A 13,484-nucleotide genomic window follows, 5' to 3' on the forward strand; every position below is an offset into this window, starting at 1 on the left:
GAGACTGTATAATCCTAAATAATATGTACTTAAATGTATTCTCATTATTCTCTGTTATTATACATGTACAAATCAAATTTTGATTTTTATCTCATTCCCATTAACATCAAGCATCGCTGACTCTCATAGTTGTGCAACCCAAATCTTCATTATTACACAAGCTATTCTCACATTCTCCACATTTTCCTTTCCCACTCCTAATTTTGCTTCAAATGTTACTCTAGTAATAACCCACTTTTACGTAAATGACAATCCTTGTCTCCCACTATTGTAACATTTTATTGAGTAATTGCATCCACAGTAAAAAATGTGTTTTTTTAATTAGTAGAATTAATATGTTTCTCAAAATGGTTCTTGTTGGCCTATCTTTACTCTTTCTATAAACTTAAACTATTAACTGTTTAACATGAAAAGTATTGTATTTACTAATTTTCCCTTCCTTTGTTTTAACAATAAGGTATGGACATCAGGACATTTCCTCCACAATTAAACTGATTAATCAAGAATTGAGTCTTTATATTTTGAAATTTTGTAATATTAATTTTCTTTAGAATTCTATATATTGTATGTAAGTGAAATTTAACTGTTTTATACTCAACACTTTAAAATAATGTGTATACTGTGATAGGAACTTACTTGGGAACAGCTACATGTCCAATGACGGAAGCAAGATTATGAAGTGAGTTCTGTAGGTTCAAACTTGCGCTGCAGGGGACCTTCAAAACTGACTGAAGCTTCTCCCCTGTTTCTCCCTCTTCTTCTATGTTTATTTCTTCCCATTGCTATAAAAACTCACATTTCAGTAATATTACACATACAATTGTAATAATGTAAATATACAATCCATTGAATAGTTATTAAGTAAAACCTATTATAAATAATTCATTAGTATCTCTATGTATGTCATTTTTTTCAAAATTTGCAATAAACAAGAGTTGTTTGGAAAGTAAGCTGCTTTAACAAATAAAAATTAGATGAAACCATTACAGTTTTTTTATAATAGACAACTCTTCAACATTTTTTAACATATATAACATTTACATTTAAGCACTTATCGTATCTAAGTACAAGCTTTTCAATACCAATTGAATAAAATACTTTAACTCCATTGACCTCACTCCATTGTTTTATTTCTTCAACATTGAGATAAAAAACCCGTGTTTGATCACCAGTAACAATTTGGTTTAAAAACTTTGTCAACTTCTTCATGTTACTGTATAAAACATTTTTTAAAGCTTGTCCCATTCTCTTTGTTTTGAGGTAATCAGTAAAGAGTTAGAATATACATCAGGCATAAAATGTACGATTATGTTGTTGAAGATTCTCAGTCACAATTTCATATTTGTAGAGATTATTCAATTTTCCTCAACGTTATATGATTAATTTGTTTGGAAGGTCATTGATAAGGACAGGTGATGAGCCACTTTGTGCCAGATGTGTACTGAATGTAGCTACACAGCGCCACTCAGATCGCACCGCTACTCTCACCCGATCGGCAATCAGATGCCTCTGCAACTTACTTTCTAAACAACCCATTTTTCCTATATGTACTGTTAATTAAAACATTGATAAACAAATTATTTATACAAGATAAGAGCATGCCACATCATGTGCTGCGTAACAGTCGTTGCTGAGGTTGTATGTAAAATTTAAAGCCTGTAGTTCATTTCATTCTCGAGATGTCCTGCACAGTTCGAGAAACAGACATCTTACTGAAAAGACATTGTTACACCTCCCCATCAGGATAAAAGAAACTTTGTCAGTCTACTGAATGATACGCTTCAATGATGCTCAGCCAAATTCTATGGTTGGACATATACCATCATAGAACTTATTCTTGTTTATGTAGAAATGAAGTCTCATACAAAAATTGAAGTATTTAGGTAAGTTTATTTTGGAAGTATCGCACAGACAGTAAGACAAAAAAATATAATCTTTCCAACCCCTAAAGTGACAGGCTTTACTGATATAGATCCATAAAAATAAATTGAATAAAGTTTAAATTTCTATTAGCAACATCAACTGGAGAATAGCTCAATTAGTTTTGAAAGAAATAAACTGAGACAGTTACCTTTACCTTGATACTGCTGTACTATGCATATCTTTAATTTAAAGGAATTTTTATCAAATTTAGTTGCTTATCTAAAATTTAAATATTAAAATTAAAACACAGAATATTTAGTACATTTCTAACAACTATTAAATATCACATTGAAATATAAATAAATATTGAATTTACCACATTATCACATCGGTTTGTTATTTATTTTGTTATGTACTCTTGTTCTTGGACATATATTAGTTAAATTATCTCTATATGTCTATCTTAAATGTTGTTATATAAAAAAGACCTGATATGAGTAAATTAATTTTAATAAGGGATTAAAATTAATTTCTTTAGAGAGATTCCCTAAAGAGGATAAGATTAACAATGTTATTAATATTTCACCAAACTGCCTAAGATAACATTGGCTTGACAGTTACTAAAAGTACAATTAAAATTAGAACATACAGGGATAGAGTGGAGGTCTGGCACAACTGACCCAAGGGTTTGGGTCACTTGAGCTAACACATTCTCTGCAGCAAGGGTCAGCCACACCTGGTATACAGCCATACACTCTGATTGCACCAAAGAGAGACTCTCTTGCCATGACACTGCCTGATAAAATACAACAATTAAAGTTACAAATTTAGCTAGTAGTAAAATATAACAGATAATGTGGAGGTCTGGCACCAAAAACAGACTCTCATCCCAGCGATAACCAATTGTCTCTTAACTGGGTTCCCCTTGTACTTACTGTTTTTAAAAGAAATCAACATTAATTAACCTGTATAAGGATTTTTTACAGTGGCACTACACATTATCATTATATATGTAAATTGAGAATACTGAATTTCTAAGTGAACTTCTGGATGAACTTGAAATTACCTTGGTGTCAACAGAAGAGAGGCACTTGCTAAGAGATGGACAGAGCTCAGGCACTGCCTGCAAGAATTTTGCCAGTAACATGGCTGCTGACTCACTACTCACTCCTTTCAGCTCATCTTTCACAAACTGCACCAGCCTTCAACAGTAATTTTAGTTTAAATTTAAATCAAAACTTTTTAAATTACAATGTTAAATTCATAGCACAAAATCAGACTACAAGAAGTTTCTTATTTGAAGCATAATCTGTTACAGCAAAGTAACAGAGAATTATACACATTAACCTGTCCAAGCAATGAAGGAAAACTCAATATGTATATTTTTCAGTTGGAGTAAAAATTCATTTTACCATTATGTGACTGGGGATCAGATATGCATGGGAAAAAATACATGAATTGTAAAATAAAAATACTGTCCTTTCAGTCAGGACACACTGAATCTGAAATAAGGAAAGTGTAAGGAATATTATGGCCACTGTTTCATGGGAAAGAAAAGTTTTAATTGATAGATTTCCTAGAGTGTGGTATAACAATAAATTCACAAAGCCGTAAAATACTAAAAACATTACCAAGGGGGGCAAACCAAAACAAGCAAAGGGGAAGATGAGAAGAGAATTTCTTATTCCTTGACAACAATTTCTGCCCAAACACACCTAATCAGGCTTAGATACTGCAGAATTGGTTTAGTGGTAGTCTTTATATCATCCCCAAGAAAACCAGGATCTTGCTTTAAAAATCTAACATTTGTTTTCCACAGATGAAGAGAGCTTAAAAAACATCACCTGAAGGATGACATCTAACTGCAGGATGTTGTGATTGGTTGGTTGAAATCTCAGAGAAGAAAGCTTCATGACAATAGTACTGAAATGCTAATTCAATGTTATTTATCTGCTAAGTCAAGAACCTCAAATCTATGTCTTTGAAGATTACAAACAAAATCAACTTAAGAATGAAGCTTTCAATAATAGGAAACATCTAGAGCAATTAAATCTAATCACCAAATCTCAACATGGGTTCTTGAAAGGAAAATCTACCACTTCTGCTATTATTAGCCTTGTTGAATATATCGTTGACCAAAGTGACAAAGAAAATTACATCTCTGCAAGTTTCCTTGACTATAGTAAAGCTTTCGACTGCCTAGGGCATGATTTGATCTCAAGGAAACTATCACCTTTAGGTATCAGAGGCACAGTCAACAACTGGTTCCTAAGTTATCTGTCAGGATGATCCAAAATAGTTGAGGTGCAGAGCACTATACTTTGCCTTAAAAACACATATCAATAGCACCCAATGCCTGTTACACGAGGAGTACCTCAAGGATCCGTCCTAGTTCCTGTCCTCTTTGTTCTATTTGTCAATAATTTCTCAACATACTTCAAGACCACAATAACACCTGTGTGATGTATGCAGATGACACAACACTCTTGATACAAAATACCACTTCTGAAAGAGTGTACGTTGCTGCATCTAACTCGCTAAATAAGGCTCTGAAGTATTGCAGAGGAAATGACCTAAATGTTTATCCATTAAAAACAAAATAATTAAATTTCAATAAAAGAAAAGATCAAATTCCTAACATATCTGATGTAACAACTGAAGACCATGTAGGATTCCTTGGTGTCATTCTGGATGGGAATCTCACCTGGACTAAGCACGTAGACAGCCTCTGTAAAAAAATCAGCCCTGGAATATATGTTGTCCAGAGGATAAAATGGATAAGGAGTTTTCAGGCAGCAATGACAGTTTACCATTCACTAGTGGAAACCCATATGAGGTACGGGCTTATTGTGTCGGGTGGATCCTCTGCTGGAAATCTCAACAGGGTGCTCATACTACAGAGAAAAGCCATAGGAACCCCTGCTGATCTTGAACCCCAACAATGCTGCAGATATGCTTTCCAATCTATGGGAATAGTGACTGTTACTGGTCTGTACATTCAAGGAGTAATTTTGCATGCTCATCAGCTGAATCTCCAAACAGGGAAAGACCTCCACTCACATAACACCCGTAACACAGCCGACTTTGTTCTGCCTCCACACCGTACAGCACTTTTAGAAGAAAAGCCATCTTACATCGGCCGAAAACTATGGAACACTCTACCAGACACTTTAAAAGACTAAAGGGAGCAGCTTTGAAGAGGAAATCAGAAATCAGAAACTCTTTATTACAAAATTTCTTAGAGAAATGTATAGCGTCAGTTTACAGTGGATACAATTCAAATTGTATACAAAAATAATGTCACTGTTGAATGTCTTTCCAGTGCACATATTCATCTAGGGTGTAGAAGGGTCTTGATGTCAGCCAGTCATTCAGAAACTCAACAACTTCCTTGTAAACCAGCCATTTTACACCCTTGAAGAATTCCTAGAAGCTGCAGGTAAGAATGGAGATTTTAAGACTCATCCTGACATCATTTATTGTCATCAATATTAGTTTTAATATATTTAACTGTTGTGTTTTAAATACTTGTGACTCTGTTACTATTCTTGAAGAATATGTATATAAAGAACTTTGTCTGTCGTCGATATATAATAAAATTTAGTTCCTCTCGTTTTTTTCTTTTTATTATTCCAGAAAAGGTTAATTTCCATTGTAATTGGGATCAACCCCTATTCATAGTGGTAACTTTTTGTATTAACTTAAATAATTACAAATATGCTGTAACAAGAGGTAAATCATATAATTAATAATACATTATAGCAGTTTCTCTCAATGTTATATAATTATCTGTTCAGTATAACATTTATTACAAATTAGAATATTTATTAAAGTTATAGTTTTATACAATATACTTTAATCAAATATAAAGTTAAATATTTTTCTTATATATCAAAATGCATTTAGGTATTGAAGTTGAAAAAAATTTATGGTCACTAAGGCCCAAATACCAAAATTACTAGATTATGGAATCAAAAAGAGGTAAGCCCACTATTTTATAAATTCAAACATAATGGGGAACAAACAAAGCATGATGTATGGGGATCTACATACTTCAACTATTATGTGCCTAATCAGTGTGTCCTAGAAGTATATTAGCACATGTTACCTACTATTCCATCAAACCTGCAATTTTCCCGTGTGCCCACCTTTGATCTGCCTCCAAAATCTTGCCTCTTACTATATCCGACCAGGATTGAGCTACATTGACCGGTTACCTTTTCCATCATCTTGCACTTCTCCAACTTGCTACTCAGTTCATATTATCAGTATTAAATATTTTCATCATTACCTCACAATTAAAGTTGAGCACACTGTTTGTTGATGAGTCTTCAATGTATGAGAGATAGCTAGAAGTGCAGGATCTACCTCCTGTTCTGGACACAGAGATGTCAGATCAGCCAGCAAAGAGCAGACTTTGTGTTCCAATCCTACACACAGCTCAGCTACTCTTGGCGTCATTCCTTTCGACTTGAGCCATAGTCCTGTATACAGTACAGTTAGTAGTTAGCAGAAGTACTAAATCTACCTGCAGAGCAAAATCTAATCATGGCCTATATGCAGGTCTTATAATACAAGTAGTCTAGTTACAAATAAGGAAACAGAATTTAAAAACAATTACTCTGTAGTAATGTACATACAGGGCTCAGTTTGAAGTGGAACAGCTCACCAGAACATCAGGAGGTAGGGGCCCGGACCCCACACCCCTAAGTAGGTTACAATTGGCACCTCGTTATCTATAAATTGACTACTGTAAATTCTTAATGTAAATTTCAGTTTAAAATCCAAGAAACGTTGTAAGGTTTTATGGAATATAATTTAATGCGTTACAAACTGTAATAAAATGGTACAGCAAAATGTTATTGCTACAAAGACTGTCAATGATTATTTTATAAATGTGACAGCAAAATTAATATTAGTAGCAAATATGTACCTACCCGATAGATTTAGACCTGGTATTAGTAGATAGTAATTCATTAGCTTGTAATGTTAAAGAGGAAAAATATAATGTAAAAATGTTTTGACATGTGTGTTATGGGATAACATTACAGACATTTGCTATCATTAAGTCTTACATGAAAACACTTTAAATACTAGGAATGTGTGTTCAGCTTAAAATCTTCTTAAAGTGAAGACTTTTATAGATTTTCCAAAGAGGTAATTAGAAAATGAATAATAGATACAGTTTTTATTTATTAGCATTTTATCTTAATATAATACTTTAAAAAGCACTTTCTTGAAAATGTCAAATACCAATACAGTATATAGAAAAAAGTGTTGTGCCTTTAGCTATCACCCCATATAATTGATCCCAATTCTGAGCAATAATTCTTCAGTATATTACTATCTGAGTAATAGAGCATTATATACTCTTGTATCTTGAAGGTTCCTATAACAAAAAGTTGGTGTTATCTTTTATTGTTATATTTAGTGCATCAAAATATTCTTAAAAAATATAATAACATACCGTACAGATTTCTAATGTAATATTTATAATAAAGTAACATCATTTAATTCATTGTTAGTGTGGTTTACAGCAAGAAACTTACACGACTATTATAAGTGAATACGACTATTACAGGTATTTAATAAAAGAACTGTTAAGAATTAAAACATTTACTTCACATTTAATTTTATAGTTTTAACAAATAACGAGTCATAAAAATGTATTGTTTGTTTATCTACCTAATTGTGGGTAAACCACTGAGTCCATTTTGCACTGATGAAGGATATAATACTGATAAGATATAATAAACTTTGATACACTCAGCTGTCACGTTATTTATTTACAGATACAAATTCTTAACCCTATAACTAATGACTGACAGCACAGATCACAGAGCTGTGTTCATCAAACTGCTCATGAACTGATAAGGACGGCATAGCTGTCGGTCAACTTTCTGCTGTTACTACGTGAAAATCGGCTTTAGTTTATAGATGTAACTTGAAAAATCTATTCCTCTGATTTCAGATAAAAAGTAATTTCATATATTTTATACTTATAATACTATCTGTTATCAGCTGAAATTGATCCAAAGGTTGCACGCACGCCAGCTGACCAACTACATGACTCGTCGTAGGTTGACGCCTTACTCAGTGTTGAACGTTTATTGTTGCCACTGTTGCTAGGCTTTATGTAGTTGTTTATGGTTGATTGTTTTGTTATAAAATGGGTTTTGGTTAGCCAGCGAGATGAAATACATAACCCAAATGGTATAGGTGATGGTGGTCCTTTACTTGCATAATTATTTGGAAAAAACTAAGGAATTTGTTTTGCTTGAGCTGATAATCCAAGTATAAAAAGAAATGTGTTTTTTTGGTGTCCCAGTTGCAACTGTGGTACCTACCCTACATGTTACCATACTACATTGTAGCACTACCCTAGGCTTACACATTCAAGGAGATACAAATTTTAAAAAATCAAAGCTCTAGTACATTCATATTTGTATTGTATTATATGTACTCTAGTTTATAACAATAAATTACACATAACACTTATTTCCTTACCATTTAGCTTACGTTTTTTTTTTATATTTGACAAATACCAATGCATCATTCTGTGAGTCATTGATACTGGCAATTAGAGGGATAAAGAAAACAAAGTTATCTATTTAACTCAATTGTTTATTATTTTAGATTTCACAATTAACTGATGGGCCTGTTTATGATAAGTTTTTTACTTTTAAAAATTACAAATGTTTAGTATAATAGAAGTCTTTATTAATTCCTACTCATAAAACTTCGATTTTGTATTCTTTTTGTGCTCAGCACTATTTTTAACCAATGGCTTTTCCTTTTGAAATATATAACATCTACGTACTACCATTACGACTTGAAGATGATTAAATGTTTGCCTTTTGTACTAATTGTTGAAAAAATTACAATATTAGCTTGATTAATTATAAAATGAACGTCCAAAAGTAGCCTATCTTTCTTACATTGAAGAAATGATCGATTAAATACGGAAGATATTAGGAGGCACAGTGGGCTAAGTAAATAAAACCTGGCACTTGCTGGAACTAAGGTTTTTCTATGCATCTACTATGATTTGTGCTATTAAAATGGGCTAGCTGTAACTAGCCATAGTTGTAGCTAAGTTGTTCCGGACTCAGTTACTGCTTGGAAATGAAGTGAACAAAAAGAAACTACTAATCTTTGAGGTTAGCAACTATTAGGAAATTGTTATGTCTGGTCTAGGACATGCAAGTTGTTTAGTTATTAGTTTGTAACCTCCCGATATCACTGGGTTTTTACAGCTACATCAGGAGAAACAGTATTCTGTGCATCAGGAAGTAAAGTGCGCAGAGTTAGACGTGAACAGCAACTCACAGGCATGATAGTGAATTTTGCCCTCTTTACACTTGATCACTGTGTGAATGAGCACACATTGTTTCAGCTACTTACTGCTGTAAGCCATTCTGCCAAAATTGTAATGGATTCTCTTAGACTTGTATTTCTCTTGGCTTGTCTAGTCACCAGATTTTGTCCTCAACAGCTCCTGCCTTTTTTTTCTTCAGGATATTTCAAATCCCAGTTAGAAATATAGCCTCAAAAAGTGTTTAATATAACTAATAAGAACACACAATGGGATCACCACTATCTGGATTATTGCCTGACATATTCCTTGACAACACAGAAGACAAATTCATATTAAGCGATAAAAAGAAACATCTAACATAAATAATTTATTATTACAGATATTTTTGATATAATTTTTCTATTCAGATGAAAACTACCTCGATTTGGCTATAGCCAACATCAACAAAAAGCACTATTTCAAAATTTACAGAAAACCAGCATACACAGATTTAGTTATCACTTTCTCATCAAATCACTCAAGTCACCAAAAAATGGCTGCATATCAATTAATAATTGATAGATTACACAAAATTCAAACGACAAATGAATATTTTGATAAAGAATTAAATATTATTAAATACATTGCCCAAAATAATGGATACAAGCCAAGCATGATTATGTATTATTGAAGAACCACAAAAAGAAAGAAAATAAGAAGAGAGAGATATCAAATACATTTGATCAGACTGTCGTGGTAGATATTACCACAAAATTAATAAATCATTTTACAAACCAGGATATCAAATAGCTTTCAAAATTTCTAATAACCTCAGCCTTATAGTAAAAAATAAAAGTAATTCAACAAAACAAATTCAAAATTATACTAAAGTGGAGTATAAAATGCAACGATTTGTCAAAACTACTATATTGGACAAACCGGCTGATTCTTCAAAATTAGATTTAATGAACATATAAAAGCATTGAAGACATCATCATATTCAAAATATGCTGACCATTTAAATAACACCGGCCATACATACACAAATATCGAAAACAAACTTGAAAATTTACACACATGCAAAAAAAGTCACCTATTATCAACTTTAGAACATTTTTAAATTTACGAAGGTGCCAAAATTAATCCTAATATATTATTAAATGACTTAAAAGATTTCTTAACAAAACATTTATTATTTGATAGGCTTTTAAACAATACAAATTGATCACGTATATAAATTAAATACAAAATTTAGCCACCTGTTTTATTATTGTTTTTGTATCTGAGTTTTCACTATCATCAGTTCAGGACCTACTCAACTAGATAATAAAATTAGTTGGTAGCTGTAATATATTAGTTATTTCTAATTCTAAAGAATGTTTATATGTTGGTAAAGGCAACTATTTAAATGTGAGTTCTTAATTTCATGGTAAACTATATTTTAATTCTATGTGAACTAAGGGGAGACATAAAATGAGTCAATTTTTTTCTAACATGCATTTTTATCAATCGTGTTAAAAAATTCAACAACTATATAAATTTATTTTACAAACCAAGTAATATTGCAATTACCTTTGGTATTTTTAAGGTTATCAAGGTTATTGAGATCATTTGAGGCTTCCTTCCACATGTACCACATTAGGTCCACTTCTGTCTGCTTGCTCCTGCCGAACAGAAACCTTGTTTTAAATTAAAGTAAAATTTAACAAAATGATTGAAAATAGTCTGACAGACTTCTATTTAATACATTATATTTATTGAATCCTCAAACTGGCAATTAATGGATCTTCCGTTCTTTACATGTCTGAACTGGCATCAAACGGATATTCCGTTGATTACCATTGTTCACTATCGTTTCTTATTATCATCTTATTACAGTACTTATATGGTTGAAAAACCATGGGTTTATATACCATTGGAAACATAAGGACCAGCTGAATAATGTGATGTCTTTATATGTTCATTTATATTAATGTGACATCAGTCCAAATAATAATGATGATCAGTTTGTTTGACTGCGTATTGTATCTAATACTATTTTTGTCACAGTGCTTGGTTTTCTGTTCATAATTATTTTGAGGTAATATATCTTGTTTATTTATTTATATTTATATAGTTTATGCACTATATGTCATATTTAATAAAAGAAAATATAAAACTATACATTCCCTAAAACTAGAGTACATTTGGAACATTTTATTTATCTTAAACTTTCAATAGAATAACTAAGAATTTATATTAGAATAACTATATTTCGTAGGTATAACCTCAGCTTTTTATTATTTTTCAACTGGTTTCAACCTGACCCACAAGGAAAATGTAAAATATTTAAATTATTTTGATTGTACATTATACATCAATCTTCACAATCTTCACTAGTTTATTGTCAACAAAATGATACTAAACATGTGTAACTTTACAGTAAACAAAGATTTTTAAAAGTTTTTACATTTGAAAAAGCCTGCAAACACCCCCAAACAGCCTGCCAGTTAGAGAAAAACAATTGCAAGTTCTAGTTTCCAACTCAGTTGCCAAATAAACCTATAAAACTCCTTTTTTGAGATAAAATTATTACATTAAAGAGTAAAAATAAAAAGTTATAGTTTATTTACATGTGATGTTGACAAAGTATATTCTATTTAATAAAAATTATGTTATAACGTGTTTTAACAAAATTTATAATAAAATGTTATTGTGAACTACTTATACGCAATAGGTAGAACAATGAATGCAAGTTATCATATTAACTGATGATGGTGTTTGTTGTGAAAGTAAAGAAAAATACATCTTTGATTAAGTCTAAGTGCAATACAAATTCTAATTTTTACAATTATGTAACTCTCTTAGACAATAACTTGTAACAGTTCAGTTGTTTCTTTTTTAGAGAATTTTGGTATATCTAAAACCCATATCAAAAAGGTTTTCAAATTTAAAAACTAATTTTTGTACTTAAAAATATCCAATTTGAAAAGTTTGTATAACATTGTACAATTTTTAACTGTTTGGATTTGTAACATTAGTCACAGTAATTAAATTTTTACTCGTAATATTTCCTTTTCAAAATTTTATTTATTAGTTGTGAGAAAAATCACGGTTTGTCAAAAAAAATTATAAGTTTTTCTATAAGTTACTAAAAACTGTTATATCTAGCCAGCTCTGACATACGGCACCTCTGGTATCCAGCTTTGTAACAAACAATAAAATGCATTTTAACTGTGTAAATTTTGCAAGCAAGGTATGTCACAAGAGCAATCTTGATGACTTTCCTCCCGCATCTTAGCCGAAGGGTTAGAGTGAAAGATGTTTAGGACTTTATTTCCGTTTTTACAGCCTCACCCATTATATTGAAAAAAAGAATGTAAATATAAGAAAATTGATATAAAATAGAAATATTATACGGCATCTTTATTAACAGATAACAATTCATTAGTATTGAAACATTAAAATCTAAGTTTCTGTATTGAAGCATTTTTGGATTTTGGATTAGTTCCTATTTAAAACACAGTTTAAACTTTAGCTCCACGTTAAAATAGGTAAGCTTTTTGCCCTCTTAAGTTATGTACAAATATATTTTGTTTAATCTAACTCTGTTTTTATCATTCAAATCTTTTTATAGTACCTTTTTATAGGCTATTTAAGCAATCAAAACCAGAAACTTATTTAACAAATTCAAAAATGTATTGGATTTCAAAAATGAAATATACAAAATAATATATTGTAGCTACATTTAATATTAAACATTAATTAAACAAAAATTTAAGTTTTAAATTTTGTTTTAAATAATCTATAAATATATATATATATTTTAAACTAACATTTTGGTTTCTGCAAGGCACTGTTAGACAATAATAGACAAACTAAAATTGAAATTTCATAAATACAACGTAAAACTAATATTGACACTATATTAGTATACAAATAGATTGTAATATATTACCTCTTCTAATATATTCAATAATAATTCTCAAAAGTAAACAGAAATTAAGTTTATTTATTTATATTAAGTTTTGTACCAATTTTCAATTATTTAAAAGCTTTAAAAAAATAGTTGTTAATGCGTTTAATCTAGTCCAAACAACACACTGTAATCAATAAATTTAAAAATTAGACATAAATTTTTAAATTGTTTATTTTGTGATGAAGTTCGACAGAAAGGTTGTTTCCAAAAAAGTACATTTCACATTTAATTTTGAGACATGTCCGATGAATGTAGACTTGTTCTCTAAAGACCTCAGAAAATAATAAGTTTGAAGTATCAGTTTCTAAAATTTAAAAATTTAGTGATTACAAAATAAGCAACCAATACAACCCCCACCATCAATAT

At 30.8% G+C, this 13,484-nt stretch overlaps 1 protein-coding gene across 3 annotated transcripts in view; it reads right to left on the minus strand.

Moving 5' to 3' along the window:
- Positions 1-13,484, minus strand: part of LOC124360622 (conserved oligomeric Golgi complex subunit 1) — a 52,871-nt gene that overhangs the window by 17,750 nt on the left and 21,637 nt on the right. For all 3 annotated transcript variants that reach the window (XM_046814387.1, XM_046814388.1, XM_046814389.1), the window contains exons 9-13: positions 10,733-10,824; positions 6,155-6,347; positions 2,930-3,065; positions 2,513-2,659; positions 637-782 (exon numbers count right to left, since the gene is read on the minus strand). In XM_046814387.1, the coding sequence (XP_046670343.1) occupies positions 637-782; positions 2,513-2,659; positions 2,930-3,065; positions 6,155-6,347; positions 10,733-10,824 (714 nt within the window). The remainder of the gene's footprint in view (positions 1-636; positions 783-2,512; positions 2,660-2,929; positions 3,066-6,154; positions 6,348-10,732; positions 10,825-13,484) is intronic.

Source organism: Homalodisca vitripennis, chromosome 4 (assembly GCF_021130785.1).
Source record: "Homalodisca vitripennis isolate AUS2020 chromosome 4, UT_GWSS_2.1, whole genome shotgun sequence".
NCBI lineage: Eukaryota > Metazoa > Arthropoda > Insecta > Hemiptera > Cicadellidae > Homalodisca > Homalodisca vitripennis.